The 18,486-nt window shown below is 37.0% G+C and overlaps 1 protein-coding gene across 4 annotated transcripts in view; it reads right to left on the bottom strand.

The window, feature by feature from the left end:
- BICC1 (BicC family RNA binding protein 1) overlaps window positions 1–18,486 on the bottom strand; it is a 238,863-nt gene that overhangs the window by 37,767 nt on the left and 182,610 nt on the right. For all 4 annotated transcript variants that reach the window (XM_039871846.1, XM_039871842.1, XM_039871844.1 and 1 more), the window contains exon 4: window positions 1,655–1,734. In XM_039871846.1, coding sequence (XP_039727780.1) covers window positions 1,655–1,734 — 80 coding nt within the window. The remainder of the gene's footprint in view (window positions 1–1,654; window positions 1,735–18,486) is intronic.

Raw genomic sequence — 18,486 nt, 5'->3', positions numbered from 1 at the left:
TAGTCTATAAATGTTTAATTTCTATATATTTCTCTTAGGTTATAAAAAAAGAAATATTTTAAGACAAATTTGTCAGAAGAAATAGAAAGATATACTCTTTCCTGAGATAATTTTTTGGAAAGTAGCCTTTAAACAAAATTAGCTACAATTACAAATAAATTACTTTTTTTTTCTTTAATAGACATTATTTCTGAAACATTTAATTCAAATAACTAAAAACAGATGAAAACACAATTACAAGATCAACTATATATATCTGCATGCTAGTAGCACTGTAGAACTAAGATGCTAGAAAACTAGAAATTAAAATAAATCTCAAAACTGAAAAAGAAGTATTTATAAGCATTTGCACAACTGCTATACTATTGTATGTCAAACTTTACAAAGTAGATTTATTATTCTTGCTGGCAGGAAGAAGATGGAGAAAGGGATCACAAAGCATAGATGTCTGAAAGTAAGATGGCTTAAGTAAACCAATACAGAGTATGAGATTAGTTATAGTAAAGCAAAATGTGAAATTCTAAGACATAATGGATAATTATGGTCATACTATTTTATAACTAGTGTTATAAAATTGTAAAGACTAACATGAAATCTTTTCTCATTTACAAGATTGATACTGAAATTCTTCAATTCTTAGAAAGTAAAATTAAAAAGACAAAAAGACAAGTTGTTAAAAATATCAATAGCTTTACATCTTCTGAATTCTTATATTTTAAACATATCCATTAAATACTTTGATTTTTAAACTTGTTCTTCTTTTAGTTTATCATTTGAAATACAGGAACAGAGTATTCTTTTTTGGAGAAAATTCTAAAATATTTAATAAATGTAAATAATTCTTAAAAATAAAAAAGAAAAAGAAAAGAAAAAAGGAAGAGAGCAGAAACCATTTCAATAAAATAACAAGTGGCAAAATAGTTGCTGAGAACCATACAGCCTGGATTTAAATCCCACCTCCCCACTGATAAGCTGTTAGATTCTGGGCAAATTCCCTAATATCTCTGTGCTGAGTTAGAGAGGAGGGTTAAACAAATTAATATTTGTAAAGTGCTTAGTTAGCAAAGTGCCTGACATACCATAAGTGATTTTAAAGTGTTTATTAAAGGAGATTTTCACAAAGGAGCATACATTTTTAAATATTTAGATTTCCCTATTATCTCTATATACATATACTTACAGAGAGAGAGAGAATGTACAAGTGAAAGTGTCAAACTTCATGCACACACACACACACACACACACACACACACACAGAGCTATAAAGAAAATCGTTTTGGTTCTCTGCTGGCATCATAAAGGCAAATATCTAATTGTTATAGTCTTTATTACTACTTACTTGCCCTAAACCTATCAGGGTCAATATCTATTTCTAAAGATGGGATATAAATACATATATATGTACATATATATATACACATACACACACACGTGTGTGTGTGTATTTACATGTTACTCAACTACCCAACATGAGAGCACCTATTCAGATTTTAAACAGAACTTTACATCCATTGTAGAATCACACGTGCTTATTTTAAAACCCACCATTACTTTCTCCTGGTTTTTCTTCTCCAAATGGTTCTTTCATAACAGCATGAAGTAGCCCTTGCAGAGACAAGGTTCTGACATCTGAGTGTCCTTAACATTCACTTACTTTTGTGTCTAAGACAGACATGATCATTTCCTTGGCTTCCTTAACATCTTCTTTCTTTCCAGAAACCTTAATGTGGGGATCTGTAAGAAATCAAAAACAAAGGCTCATGTAAAACCCTCAAACTCTGTTTTAAAACTTAAAATATAAGAGAGTCCATAATAAATTCAATATTTGAATCCTTCTAAGTGTGATATCATTGTAATAGACAGGAATTTTGAAAAATACCCAAATTGTGCATTATCTGTGACTTCTCTTTCTGAAAACTGCTTAAACCATTTAACTTTAAATTTAATTGCAATGTAAGTATATCATATGATTATTTATTTTTTTGACTATGTAAACTTTTTAATTTTTAAAAAGTAATGCCAACAAATGTATAGTTGTATTATTTTCCCCAATTGCTTGCAAAAAGAAAACATCTCTATACCACCAGATCTAGTTTTAAACCTCAGTTCAGACTTCATCAGCTCTCAGCCAGACCACTGCAATCACTTATTCGAATCCTGTCTTTCTCCCTGTGGATGGCCCTCTACAGTCTGACCTTTACATTATGGCTAACATGGTCTTTTTTAAAAAAATTATTTTTCAATTACACTTGATATACAGTATTATATTAGTTTTAGCTGTACAGCATGGTAATTAGACATTATATACCTCATAGAGTGATCACCCTGATAAGTACCCCAATAAATCTAGTACCCCAATAAGTGTAGCACCAATAGCTCACAATTTTTTTTGCCCACAACTTTTAAAACAAGTGAGGAGTCTATAAATTCAATTAACTGATCTCTTGCTACCTTCCAGGCCCTGTTCTAATGCTTTAAGTGCATTAACTCATCTACATGCAGCTTTCTTTGTGAGGCTGTTTTACAGAGGAAACTAAGACACAGAGCAGTTCAGTAACTCACCCCAGAAAACCACTCAGAAGCTTGTTCATTATAATCCAATATCTTCCAACTCTGGATCCACACTTTAAATTATGTGATTAACTTAATTGAGAAGATAACCTTACAGGTCAAGTTTAATAGAAAAAAAAAAACCCCTTAATTTTCATTCAAGACTATTTCATATTTATTCAGAATTAGTATTAAGTGACTAATACATGTTACGTCTATCGTTCATTACTGCCATGGAATTTTATGTAGAAAATAATTCCTACATTCAGCAAATACTTTCTGGACCTTTACTATGTACCAGGACACTATTCTAGGGGCTGCGGGACTTATCAGCGAAGAAAAAAGCCCCTGTCCACATGTGGCTTACTATCTTGTGTGGAGACAAAACAATAAATCAAATAAATAAATTATCCAGTATATTACAACATAACCGCTATGAAAGAAAAGAGAGAGGAAACAAGACCAAAGAATCAGGAGAACCAGCCATGGGAAGTGGGTCAGGGCATTAGGCCTTGTTGAGAAAGTGAGATTTGAGGAAAGGCTTAAAGGAGGTGAGGCAGTTGGCCAGGCTGGAGTCTTCCCGTGGAGCAGAGGTGGGGAGGTGCCTCTGCAGCTCTCTCTTTAGTCAGGTTTTCATGTCTCCCCAGCCACCTAGGTGTTCTATCACCTTACAGGTCAGCTTGACAGACAGCAAGACAAAAGTTCTATACCACTTGCTTTAGTGATACATCTGAATGACAAAGAGATAAGTTATCATCATCATCATTACCACCACAATCATTAAGAATGCCAATCTTATTGTCTTCTCTGCTAAGTCCTTCATATCCTGTACTTCACCTTGGCTTGGCGACAGACTCAGCAAATGTTTGCTGAGCATCTTTCACTATTAACAAGCAGTTCTGCCTGAGTCCTTGTAAACCATCAGTTCTCTAGGAGAAATCAGAGTCACCTGGTGGGGATTTTTATCAAATTACACATATTTCCTTCATATTGAGATTTACCCATTCTTATCCCAGTCTACATGAAATCAATGCCATGATGAATATGTCATATTCACTCATAAGGTACAAATGAACAAAAGAGGGAATGGAGGGAAGGAGGAGGGAGGGAGGGAGGGAGAGGGGAGGGAAAGTACAGGAAGGAGGAAACCATTTTCTAAAGCTACTTGCTCTTAGGACCAGAATGGAGCAATAGCTTCAGAGTTCAGGAGTGCATCTGGCTTCCTGGAGAAACATCCCAGCAGCTGTGCTTAATTTGAGTCAGTGCCATCACCTCCAGCCACCACCCGAACCCCAGACTATGTCTCCTGGTGACAGCTTTTGGCCTTAGCCACTTCTCCTTATCCTGTTCTATAATCCCTCCTCTGACACTTGCCCTGTCAATGAGACATTATAAAGATCAAAGACCTTAAGCTTAGTTGAAATTTTCTAAAATGTTTGAGTGTCAAAGCATTTTCTTCAATAATTCTGAACCCAATATAACTCCTCTAGGCAATACTTACATAAAGAGCTGTCGTACATTCAAATTTTGGTCTCAACTATCTTCAACTTTGTTTTGAGTTACTGCAGGCTGACTGCGATGTTAATCTCTACTGAAAATATGCACTACTGCAGGATTAGAACCTGGTGCTTCTCAAAATGTGCCTGCTCATCAGGCTGGTAGCACTTGCTAAATATAGGTTCCTGGGTCTCCAGGACAAAGCAACAAGCATTTTGTTGGTTTCCCAAGTGATTTTTACATCAAGTATGGGGCATAGTAGATCAAACCACATTTAAAAATGTAATTGCGGTCTCCTATGTCTGGGCCAAGTATATATAATATAAATGCTTCTTCAGGAAAAAGGTGCATTTTCTCACAAAATAAATTAAGTATTGAGTGGTATGATAATCTGAAAACCTATTACAGGTTGGATAATCACATTAAAATTCCTAGGCATCTGTAGAGGGACAGGAAACCTCAATTTAAGAAAGAACTTGATTTCCCACCATCTCTGCAATAACAGAACAATAAAGAAAACAGAAAGTAAAAGCCTCAATAGAAAAATACATTTCAATTCAAAGTCAAAGAGCTCCATCTAGTGACCCAAAATTTAAATTATAAATGGACACAAATAGACACATGCATACTCCATATAATCTTCAACACGTAACATCGAACTGTCTCTAGGACTCAAATCAGCACTTGTTTGAAAATGCTTCTTCAAATAATCAAGTCTCCTAAGTACAGAGAAAAACAAACAAGAAAAAATTCTGGTTTAGATTGCTAAATTGGCTAGAAGTATCGTATTTTTCATTCCCTCTTTTGCCCTTGCTTACAAGATATCAACGGAACGTGAGCTTTTAGTCCAGGCTGAACTTAATGTGCTCATTTCAAATCCTGAAATACTGTTCTCTGCTTTCTGAGTGTTACAGCTTGTCCATATGATATCACAAGGGACTAAGGTTACATTCAGACCCATTCTGGAAATACTTGATGGAGAAAAGTCAAAGTATTAACCACATGAATAAATGTGAAAATAAAGAAAATATCAGCTATGAAGATTGTCGAAAGACGGTAGAAAAATAAAGATCAGTGTAAGTCTCTGCATCCCCAAAATTAATTGCTTTGAAAGACGACCTCAATTTGGGCATGAAAGTTTTGAGACATTTGCTCTAAAAATAATATTCATTGCTTTATAATCAACCTTTATACTTCATGAATACAGGGATTATCTTAATTAGTTTTGTAATGTTCACACTGCCAAACGAGCAGCAGATAGATACTCAGTAAACTGCCATTGAGTGGACCGACGGCTCCCGTCTGGGGAAAGGGCTGAGAACAGAGGGAGAAGGGGGAAATTTCTGAGAAGAGTCAAAACCTCATCTCCCAGGTGATCATATGTCCTGCAGCTCCTAAAACAGTTTCGACTTCAAATATTCTGATCTTATTACTGTTATAAAAATACAGAGAACTGTCAAATATTCATCCAGATTTTCAGATTCCTGCCCCATTGATCTGCTCACATCTCTCTGGTGTCATCCTATGGAAGACAGGGAGGCCAGATGGTCATCTAACCTTCAAAAGTCTTAAGAAGCTGTATGAACATGGGTATGAAATGGGAATTTATATGTGTATACTGCATAAGAGCTAAATCTTTGAGCAAAAAGGTCTTTGTGACATCCATATATTCATAAGCACTTGATAAGGCAACAAATGTTTTTGTAAGAACACATGTTTAAAACCATATTTACAGTAAAAATAAATACATAAAAGAGTTGGGATGTTTATATAAACTTAAATGAAATTTATAGTTTTAAAAGGTTATCTCCTGGTACCCTGGTTTCTACTCTCTAGTTTTCCATCCTTGAAAACATCCCCATTCCTGGAGATAGTAGTGAATATTTTATTGCCTTTTCCTTCTCTCCTCAAGCTAAACCTCCTTCCCATTTCATTCCTAGCCCATAGCAAAATCTATAGAAAATATTAATGTCAGCCATTTCATTGTAGTTAAGCTACAGAAAGTATGTGCTATGACACATGATGAAACAAGCCACCAGTGTTTCACCAGCGATCTATTTATAGCTACTTTCTTGTCTCCCTGATAGAGTGCTGTTGAATGAAACATTCAACCCCCCAAAATTCAAAGTAATGCTTTCAATCTCAGTATGTTCTCTTGGAGAGAGAAAACAACAGAAAATTCCTTGTTTGACTAACCCCACTCCTCCCATCCACAATACCCCCTCAAATAAAAGACATCATATTAGAGTTGCACTTTTGTCTATGGGGAAAAGCTCCGTATCATGACCCGAAGTCAGGAAGGCTTTGGCACATTTTATGGATATAAACAAAATGTCAAACTGGCTTTAAATCCATAAGAAGAGACCAGCAGGCAGAATTTACTTTCTCCTGGCTTAGAGCTCTTTCCACTTTTATTTCAAATTCTTCCTAATGAGTCTTAGACTTTAAAACTGTCTAACCAAGAAGGACACAGCTGGGGCCGGGGCCAAGGCCAGGTCCATCAACACTGTTGGGAGTGGTCAGTGTTACAGGCCGAGAGGCATCTCCGACCTCGTCTGAAATTTCCTGTGACCATTGAGAATATACCCACAGTTGGCTAGTAGTTCCAAAGCAGAAATGAACAAATTTTTTATATAAGGAAAACTGTGGCTCTAGGGTAAGGATTCTGTCAAACAGCCAAAATACATCAAGTCTCAGAAAAAGGCCCAGACATCTCAAGGGCACTGGTTGACTTGGATCACACAGATATGCTAGGAAAAGCCTGCTGCAGACTGCATTAAGTTTTTATGACTTTCATTCTGCAATAGGCTATAGATTCCCTTCGTGTTGTAAGGAAAATATGTAGCTTCCACAGTCATGATAATAAGTTCTGAATCCCAATTAAGACATAAAGAAGCCATTACTGTGGAAAAGTCACTGCATCTCTGGACTACAGTTTCTTCAAAAAAAAAATGACTGTGTTTGGTTTATCATTGTTTTACTTTCTTATAAATCTAAATTTCTTTAATGTACAGCAGTACTATTAGCAGCACTAAGACTCTTAAGTAACACTAACATCATAAACACTATTTTCTAATTTTTTGGTGTCTCAATGATAAGTAGCTCAAGTATATCACAATCTAAAATGTGTCCAAGCTGCAGGCAGTAAACACAAACGTGTCTGAACAGCTTCTAAGCCGAGGAAAGTGAGCCTCTGGACCTTGGCAATAGACCCACAGCTGACTTTGGAGACGGCAGCTTCGGCTTTCCCTTCGTTCTACACACTCTAGGAATGTGCAACTTTGGATCAAAGTAGATGAAATCCAGCGTTCGCCTCCCTGGCATTTCCTGAATAATGTGCTTCCAAGACCAAAACAAATGCAGTGACAACCCCAGATGGAGATGGGATTTTACTTCAAACTCTATTTGAGCCGTGTCACAGTTCAAAAGTGATCCCATCTGCTTTTCTGATCGCTTTTCCTTTAGGTTGGCAAGTCACTTTGCTGACCAGCAAAAGTGAATTCCATTCACAGTCCACTGGCCACAACCCGTATTCTCCTGTGAAACAAAAGCATTCCCCTCTGACCTCTTGAGAAATAGGCTGTCGTTTATAAACAAAAACATTACACGGGTCAAATAACATACCATTTTTAAGTGAAGATATATACTTTATCAAGAGACAGAAAACCTGAACTGACTCATTAAACCTGACTGGAAATGATTTTACAAGAATAAAACAGTATGACAGGAAATCAATGCACTTTCAGCTTATTTTATAGCCAGTAATATAGAATCCAGATTCTTTCAAGGAATGCTGTTTGACAACAAGAATTCCAATAAACCGAGTTAGAATAAAAGGGCAACGAGTATACTTGGAGAGGCATTGGAATAGCCCAGGCTGTAAGTATTTAAGGCAACATATTGGTGACCAGCTGATATTGCAACTGGGTCCAAGAAAAAACAAGACCGCCTGTTGTAGGCATTCTCTAAACAAGCTATGTTGCTTTAGGAAAAGGCATAAAATCATCCTATTCACCTTATTTCAAAACAGAAATATTAATCTCCTTACTAGTTAACTAGAAGATAAGGGAAATGGACAATGAGAAGTGCAAAAACAACTGTATTTTAAATTTAAAAACCTAGTTTTCATAAGAAAAAATATTTCCATCGGTACCCACAATCAGTTTACACACCACGATGCCCCCAGATAAGTTCCTATCAAAATTCCATTTGGCAGAATGAAACTTAATACTCAACAGTATTCTTGACATGACAGTGGCATGCGTGATATAAGCAAATCAAAGACAGCAAGTATGGGACGTTTGTCAAGGTGTTTTTCAGTTCAGCTGTTTGGCAGTGATTGGAGATGAGATGCCCTCACCACTATGGTAACAGACACAGGCAAGTTCTTGCTGAATGAAAGAAAGGATGCATTCACATACCACCATGGAGGCTGTGGACACTTTACCAATTAGGTAGAAAAGAGCAATAAGCTTGAGAAAATTCAAAGCTCGCTAGAAGATACACAAGAGCTTTGGCTGATGGAAGGAATACCAGCATTTCCAACACAATCAGAAATGAAAAAGTTCAAAATACAATGATAATAAGCTCTTATAATTGTTCTCCACTGATGTTTCAACTTTTGAAGGAAGTGAGGCCTAAGATAGAAGAGAGGTAAATCGGACACATGCCTCTTCTCTGTTCAGATTTCTTATGTGCCTTATCAAAGCTGTTTATTTAATCAGAAACAGAGTTATAGGGACTCAGCAAAAACCTAGAAATAATCTCAAAGAACAGTGAAATGCAAACAAAGTAATAAGCAAACTCAAGGCACAACATATGAAATAATCAAGAACAGATGTATTTAAGGAGTGTGAGAATTGTAAAAGGGTAAACTACCTTATCTTATAAACTACCTTATCTTATGCAGTGTAAACTAAACTTCATGCATAACTGCAGAGTTTGCTGTTCAGGTAGGTAGAAGGAGGGCAGAAAAAATCCATAGCACAAAAGAAATGTAGCTTTGGAACACAGAAGGTAGGAAAAGAAAGTTAAAAACACAAAGTCTAACTCAGTTTCTTAAAGCCTTTTGACATCCAAGCTCCATATTCCAGAGATAAGGAAGAAGATTCTGGGAAGGGGGAGGAAAGGAAACTAAGTGCCAGAAGGAAACCTGGAATCATCTGAATGGTTTGTTTATAACAATTCTACACAAAGCATGGGCAGTACTGGGTTACTGTGAGGGAGAATGTTCACATACTCATGAGCTACAGACAGACAACTCTTGTGACAGTGAGAACAAACCCCAAGCCACAAGGCATGACAAAAGCAATAGTGCAAGGATCCAGAATGAAGAAAGAGCATGAACTGAACACAGGCCCTCTGGATGGAACTGGAGTCCCAAACCTATACACAATGGTCCGTTTGACAAAGAAGGGAGCATTGAAGTGGGGGTGAAGACATGTGCCAGGATAAAACATCTCCAGGAAACTATACTGAGATAGCAGCAAGTTATGCAAGAATTTCTAGGAGCCAGAAATGACTAATCTCCCTTCTCTCAAAGGAATACTGATGTTCACAGTGTACATGGCAGCTCCCAGTGGTATTGCCTGCAGTCTAAACCCAGAGCACTGTCATCTGTGGCCAGGGCAGACTGTTCCTTTTTACAACAGCTGGGACTATTTGTGAAACATCAGAACACACCAGTGTTGGTTGCCGTAACAGAAAAGCATGCGTTTAAGAGTTCGCTCACAGATGAGGAAAGTCCTGTAAATGAAGACCTGACCACATCATACCACATACATGATTTGTTTTATTTCCAGCCTACGAAGAGAAGAAATTTAAAAGACCAAAAATTCTGTCTTGTGACAATATTTGAGGCACAATTAAGGGTGTACATAAGAAACAGCAAATCTCTTAGGAAATCAGTTCTAAAAATAACAGCAGCTTGAGACTGGCATTAAAGTTCTCCTCCACCTTTGTTGTAAGATCTAGTGAGAAAGTTTTAAAGACTGCACTGAAAAGCAGTTAATTAAGGGTTCATGTAACTCTGGGTGTTAAAAATTGTTTCAAGCTTGTTCGTGATCTCAAGAAAGCTAATTTTCACACAAAAAAATTAAGTACCTAATATTAGGTAAATGAGCCTTAAAGAAAATTATTTGGAAAATGCCTGCCAATTATTTCTTCTTACTCCCAATTTCTACAGGGTATCTGAAAAGTTAATAGTTTTTTTTTTTTTTAATGGAACTACACATACTGGAAATAACAGTCATATCCCTGTCTCCAACTGTATATTATTTGTTTCATTCATACTTTTTTTTAGTAACTCTTTTAAGTAGGAACCAAAGGTCTTAATCTCTTACCCTTAAGTGTTTTATATCTTTTGGAAGAAAAATGTAATTTAAATTATCAAATAACTTGAAAATGTCTTTTATTTTTCTCAACAAAAATATCTAAAGTTACCATAAAGCCTAAAAATTTCTAAATTAGGATTCACCAAATATTTATCCAGAGGTTAATAGTCCTACTTAAATATCTTAAATACAAAAATTGAGAGTTCAGTATTTAAAACTGGCTTTTCTTCTGAGAGCAAGGAGGCAGGGGATTATCACACACAAAAAATAATAATAACACAGAAAATAAACATTATCTATGTGACCAATTAGTCCTAACCTTTCTAATAAGAAAATTGATCCTCTAAAAGTTGTTTCAATACAAAGAGCTCCTATAAATCAAGAAAAAAAAGTAATTGTCCCATAAGTAAATGGGAAAAAGACGTTGATAAATAATTCAATAGAGAAATGGTCAATAAATATATAAAGATGAATAAAGTTCAACCTTACTGATCATAATTTATAAAATTGGGAAAGATGTTTTTAAATTACATATAAGGCTAACAAGGATTAATCAGACAAACGTACTCTTGATGGAAATAAAAAATGCTGCAAAATGTCTGAAGAGCAATTTGGAAATACTGAGACACAATATCATAATTTCATTTTAAGGATAACATATGATCAGTCAAATAAAAAGGAAAATCAAATTCATAGTGATCACTTCTAAGTAACGGGGTCACAGATAATTTCTGTTTTATGCTTCGAGCTCTTTTGTATTTTCTACCATGAAAAGTATGCATTTATAATGAATAAAATACTCACCCCTTAAAAGATTATCTGTAAGTCAAATCTGAGATCAATTTGCACAAATCACATCCTTGTACTTTAAAACAATATGCATTTAAGTCAGAATGCCTTGTTTTCCAAGCACAATGTTTCAAGAATCCCCTTAAAAACTGAGACCTTTAAAAATGTTAACGATAATGCTTTCTCAACTAGAAAAGCTCCTTCTTTCTCATTTACAATTCTGTGACAGGCTTTTTGCCATGCAATTTCTGAACTTTAGCTCTATTTGTTGTGCCATCACTTTTAATATTTTATCAACGTACTCTGGCTCTGAACACAGACTTCCCAGTGAAACTGGAGCAAAAATACATAATGATGGGGGTTAGCTGCGGCTGAACGACACGGTTGGAACAGAGTCCAAATAGCTGGTGAGGGCCATATGTTTACGGCCACCACTAACCTCTCACGAAATTCTTTCAAACATTTATGGCCACATCTCTCTTTTTCTTCAGCAGCAGTTTCCAAAATAAATGGAAACAAGGGCGAGTCTGGTAGTGGGGGTACGGTGCTGTTTCTTGAAAGAATTCTCCAGTGCCCCCCACCAAGCAAGGAAGTTGATCCTCTATAATGCTTATACATAAGCATTACTTATGTGTAATTCTCAGTGTGAGTAAACCACCTATTAATGTAAGTAAATAATAACCTCAAATGCCAGTGAGTTCATAACAAATAGTTTTGCCAGGATGGCAGTAACTATTTCCTTATTAACCTCCTCAGCAGAGAAGTCTGAGCTGAAAATGGTGGATATCTTCTACTGGCTCCAGCCCTGGGGACGGTCTCTGTGTTTCGCTCTGCTCTGCTCGGTGCCCAGGGAGCTGAACCAGCATCTCTGGCGGCGGCTCCATGACTGCCAATTCCACTGAGCACCTTCTTGCCACAGCCCCCCTTTCACGGGGATCCCCTCGCTCCTTCAGCCTCTGGGTCATAATGGTTTCCAGCTATTGCCAGTTTTATGCCTCATCATCTGATAATAACTATTTGTTCGTCCCTTTACCATGTCCACTGTAAGTAGCTGCTTCGTTAGAGTTTCTTAAATATTTTGGAGTTGTGTTTCCTATCAGACTAAGACTGGTGTAATACCTTTTCCACCGATTCCTTTTCCTACCTTGATGAAAAAGTGTGCATGCCCGACCATGGAGGTGGTGAAGTGGAGAGCCCCATCAACATCTGTGCTGTCTCTTTTCTCCACAAAACAACCACCTTCTAGGGAGTGAGCTCCATGCCTTATATAGGTTAAGAATAATATTCCTTAGGTCTTCAGAGACACTTTTTTGAAAAGATTGATTTCTTCTTCTTCAACACAAATCATTTTCACAACTACAGTAGAGAATGGTAATGCAATTTTCTCTTTCCTTTCTTCTCTTTCCCCTCCCCTCATTTCTCCCACAGCCTCCCTCCTCTCTCTCTCTCCTCTCTCTCTCTCTCTCTCTCTCTCTCTCTCTCTCTCTCTCTCTCTCTCACACACACACACACACACACACACTGCCTTTGCCTGCACACTATGCAGATGCACTTTTATCATATGGTCATGTTTATTCTGGTACATTACTGGAAGTATCTTGGCACCTTCAGATGTTCCCTGATAAATATGTTGTAATGTTTATAGGACCTTTGAGAAATATGTGTGGATTCAGCAGAATTTTTAAATCTCTTCAATATTTTCTTGGCTTGCACACAAATTTTACCTCTACCGGCATTTGTTTGTATATTCCACTCCCCACCATGCATCTGTTCAGTGCCAACTTCAAATCTACAAAGGTGGGATTTCTGTAAACCACTGCATCATTCTAAAGTCAGTTTCTTACTGGGGTGGAGGGAGGTCTATGGATTATCTTTGTGGAACCTGTGAACCTACCCATGATTGCATTCAAAGACTGTGTACATATACGCTGGTACAATTTTCTGAATGGATCTACAGATTCTCAAAAAGGCTGAAAAGGTTAAGAAGTCTTCATCTAAGCAGTATGGAATTCTCTAAAGATATTGAGAGCATATTTTAAAATACTCCGAGGATTCAATGTTGTTTGGCATTACCTCAGGCTGATACTTATCTTCTATTCAGAAATTTTCAACCATTATTTTTTGAACATGACTTTAGCAATTATATTTAAACATGAATGCTAACATATAAGATGATGCCAAATTTCTGTGCATCATTACTTTCAGTTATTACGAGACATGGAAGAAAATAGTAACAGAAAGAATGGAAGGTCTGTGAGAGAAGTCACAACTGAATCCAGTTGTTTAACTTTCTTTTATTAAAAAAAAAAATTCTATATATTCTATAATCCTATACATCCTAGAACTTGTATCATTCTGCTACAGAAATAGATCTTTATTCAACATCTATGAAATCTTGCTTCAGAATAACTCCTAGAATTATATCAAAGAACTTCGGACCTGGAATGAAACAGGATTCCAGTCTTCCTGCCCCTTTCACCAAGGTTCACCAAGTGTCCCATTGAGCCAGGTACATCCTACAAAGGTCAGTCACAGAGAAAATAACAGCATAATCTAAGCTGTGTAAGTTACCACAGATTTAAAAAAATTCCCACTCTCAGGATGCTTTCTTCTATAGAACCTTCCTCCTAAACTGTCATTTAGACTGCCACATTTTTAGTGGTAGAAAATGTACCTCTCTACCAAAAAAAAGCAAAAGTTAACTGTTAAAAATTATCTCCTTAAAACTGTCTTTCTCCTTCTGATCATATAAACCTTCAATGATTCTCCAACGTTATAGAATTAAAAGTTCAAACTGTTTGCTGAGGTTTTCAGAGCCCTCATGATCAGGACTGTGTCCTATTGCCTATTTCCTTTTATATACCCCACACTACAGCCAAACCTAAACATTGACCATTGCACCAAAATGTCCCATGATTTCCTATCTCCATGCACCTCTGCCCAAAGCCACACAACACTGCACTGATCCTAATTTCAGCTCCATCTGCCCAATCTTCACCACCTTAAGGTCAAAGCAAATATCACGTTTCATCAGGTCCATCCAGCACAAAGTAAATCTCCACTGGCTTCTCCCTTCACTGTGCAGTCCTCTAATAGACCTACCACGTGCTACCCTATTATCCACATACACACCACTCTCCTGAAGTCTGTAGGCTCCGTGACCTGATGGGAGACACTGTGTCCAGTTTCTGTATCCTCCACCGAATATACTGTTAATGGACTCTTAGAATACAGGCATTGGAAAACTATCTAGATTTCACGAGTGACCAATATCTGCTTCTTGACATTTTTGATGCATTTATTCCCCCGTTCCTCCACACTAAAAAGCCTGCTCCTCCTGGCACACTCACGACAGCCCTTCAGACTTTGGCACAGCCACCAGCTATGCTCTTAATCATTTTGTCCTTGGACAATCAATCCTGCTTCCCTCGGTTGTTCCTTCTATGAAGTGACTTTAAGTGAAGCCACTTTAATTTTCTGCATCCTCAGTCTATGGCACAGGTTATAAAGTCAGTGTCCCATATACAAGGATAACTGTGAGGATTAACTAGTAAGCAGGATAACATAATGGGCTTAGCACAGTGTCTATGACATAGTAAATACTCCATAAGTATGAATTATTACTGCTGAATGGAGGATTGCCACAAGTCACCCTTCTAGCTCCTTTTTAGACATATTCTTATTTGTTCTAATTTCTGGTAGAGATGTGCTCCGATTAGCAGAGTCCAACAGGTCTTTGTAACCTCCTGACCCTCTGCGAAAGCTGCCTGTGATGGCGTTTATAACAAACAGCGCTGCAGACACATCGCGGCTGGTGCAGTGACTGTGAACAACCAGAACCCTAGAGCTTTCTCTCATCAATCGTGGAAAGCCCTGCATTTCCCCTCCCTGGACTGTCCTGTTCCGCCAAATGAAAACAATGTCTCTTCTTTTTTTTCCACAATTGTTTTAGTGTAAATTACATTAAAATGTTTCAAGTTAGCTTTATTATGTTAGCGCTTGTGCTTTTATTTTTATTTTATTTTATTTTTTTAATGGGAAACTCTTATTGGACTGTTAGTATCAGCCTCACAGAGAGATAGGATAAACAAGAATAAACTTACTCCCAGCTTCTTAGAAATTTTTTTTTGTTATCTGATATTTGATGTTTATTTTCCCTCACTTTTAAAGAGTATTAGGAATGCAAAACATATCAGCACAGTAACTCCTTAGTGAAGACGGGTTCTCCTGAAGCTTGTTAGAGGACAACATTTTAAGAGAGAAAAGCAAGAATAAAAATGGGATGTATTTGTTTTGCCATCACATCACTATTCCTCTCAAAAAGAAAAAAAAAAAAAGCAAACTAGCAGATTAGCTCATTCTGACCAAAACAGGAATTCGAAAACCTGAAAATCACTAAAGACTAATTTAGCATAAATCTGTAACATCTCTACAATCCTTATTTTCCACAGCAGAGCCTGTATGATACTTACCTACTAGGAAATATAGGAAAAAGTCTAAGACTTCCAAAACAAAAAATTAAACTAGGTCATAGCTGCTAAATATTATAAAAGATTACTCAAGAATTTGTGGAATTTTCATTTTGCAGTTAACAGTTAAAAACATAAGAATAGATTAGAAAGCTTTGAATAGACATATAATAAAAACAGGTAAACTTGAAACACTTTACAGTTTTGCTTTTCAACTTTTCATCTGTGGATACTAACCAGTACAACAGTCCTGAACTCACACCACTTTGAGACTTCCTACTTTACTGCCCTCTTCTAGGAATTTGGGCCCCAAATCTTAAATATTTTGGGATCCTCTCAGTTCATAACTGATAAATATAAACATGGTATAGTACATTGTATGATGAAGGTGAAACCTCACAATGAAAAGCTATCAATATTCACAAAAATTAGAAAAAATTCACAAAAATACTTTCCACAGAAAAATAATTATTAAATCCTTCACTTCGGAACTATTTATTATACATAGTTGTGCCAACAGCAGTTCAGAGAACACTAGTTTAAGAGATATAGTACTTACATTTGTAATGGCATAAAATCCTTCACTAATGAAATGTGGGCACAAAAGAGGGGTATAGTTTGAAAATTATGAGCTTTTTTTTTTTTTTGCTGAAAAGGCATTTTACTCACTCCTTCAGTTAATATCTGAGATAATCCAAATTTTATTATGACCTAGGTCACTAAATAAATAAAAATGTATATGCTAAAGAAATAAAGCATTTTCCTGCACCCACACCCAATTACTTTCCCTACTCCACTTCAAGGAAGACAATAAAACAAAAAAATATATACACATGGGGTCATTCTTCTACTATATTACTCCGTCAAGTTCCAGCTTTCCTGCCAGCCAGTGCCCCTACTATACCCAAGACTAGATCTGGCCTTAATCTGGTTCACAGATTGTTTCCTCTGGGAACATAATGCATGAAACACCTCTGCAACTACCAGACACTAAGCAGTAACATAATTAGAGAGCAGTACCACTGTCCTGCCGGAAGCTGCCAAGATTTTCAAACCAGCGGGAAGCAGCTTTTGGGGGGAAGCGGGGGAGGCGGGGATGGCAGTGTGTGTATGGGGCAGGGGCGACCAGGAACTGGACTGAACCAAAAGGGAATATTCCTGTGCTGCATCCAATAACACGATGCATACGTGAACGTTATGGTAGACTGGAAAGATTTCATACGCCCTGCGGACCAACTTTATTGTGCGCCTGGAAAAGAGAGGATCGCTGGAGTCACTGCAGCTCTCAGTGGGCCTACCCTTCTCTGTAACACCTGTAGGATTTGTTGACTAAATCTTAACAGGTCGTCTCTCTCTTAATAAAGTTCAGGAGGAGAAATGGAATTGGCATCGGCTTTTCTGACATGATTATTAATAAATTCAGAAGCATCGGAAGTATCCTTTTAGAGCAGGAGAGAAAGTCTTCCCCTTCTGGGTTCTTACCTTAGAATCTGAAATTTTAGTTGGAAAAAAGTTAGAGTTAGACTACTTCATTTGTGCTCTGGCCTATCCAGAACTGTCACTTCGGTAAGTTTTCATATCTTAGATATTAATGTGATTCTCCCGTCCTTGATAGAAAACATGTTTCAGGGTTCACATCGGGAGTTTATTATAATCTCATTGATACAAATGTCACTAATTCACAACATGAATGTTTTGAGCAAGGCTAGAACTTACCTTTACTTTTGACATGAAGAAAGTGCTTGATAAGTAAATACATGTAAGTAAAAATGTTCGAGCAAGAAAAATGCTATTCAAATGCCACCAGGTCCTTTAGAAGCCAAATTTACACATTTTAAATCACAAACTACCTATAAAATCATAACTAATCATTATACTGGTCTCCCCAGGAACAACAGGCCATAATTTGGGTATGTAATCCAAAGGAGGAAAAAAAATTTTCTTCTAATAACAGCTTTTGGATTCAAAATTTCCCCTGACACAGATATCACCGTGATTAGTACAAGGTGATAATGATGTACTGAAATGTTTGTTCTCACATTACCTATTGATTATTCCCAGGCAGCCTGATGAACTTGCCCAGGTTTATTCCATTTTCATCAACTCCATGTCCCTGAATTTCAGCCCACTGATTTTATATTTGTATCTCCATCAGGCAGGGATTAAAGAAAATTAAAAGCATAAAATTTAAAACCAACCACTTTTCCTGTTTTAGGAGGAAGAAAGTGGGAAACTCCTGACCTAAAACAAAAAAAAATGAAAATTACTGATCAATCTCAAGGCTCTGTGTTTCTCTTCCCTGAGTCTGGAGCAGGTTTTTATGCTCACTCAGACCTTTTTGCCCTTTGGCAATATCATCACATACACACGTGTCACCTTCTTCACTTTCTATATGCTTTTACTGCCGTAAGCATTTATTTCTTTCGCTTTTTCATCCACAATTGAATTTCAGGTCCCTTCCAATTTAACAGATTGCTCTGCCAATAAGGTGTCCGGAACAGGATACAGCATTCCAAGGACTGCAGAATTTTCTCCATGGTCATATAAACCAGATTTTTTTCCACTTCTGCTGCTCAGTCTACAGTCTCTGGGTGTGTAAGCTGAATTATTATAGATCCTTGATGAAACCGTGTTTCTGGCAATTTGCAGTCATTTCTAACTCTCTTTGTTTTGATCGTTTGTCTCATTAAACATTCAAAAGCCTAATGTAGGCATCGGGGTGTCATCAAAGCAGAACAGAGGAGTCCTGGTTCTGATGCTGTGAACTCGGCTCCTCCCTCATAAAATGGTTTTTATAGTGTTGCCCACTCCACAGTAAGTGCTTAGCAAACAATAGCATGTCACTGTAC

Source organism: Pteropus medius, unplaced genomic scaffold, assembly GCF_902729225.1.
Source record: "Pteropus medius unplaced genomic scaffold, Ma_sr-lr_union100, whole genome shotgun sequence".
NCBI lineage: Eukaryota > Metazoa > Chordata > Mammalia > Chiroptera > Pteropodidae > Pteropus > Pteropus medius.
This window is presented reverse-complemented; position numbering and strand designations above follow the sequence as displayed.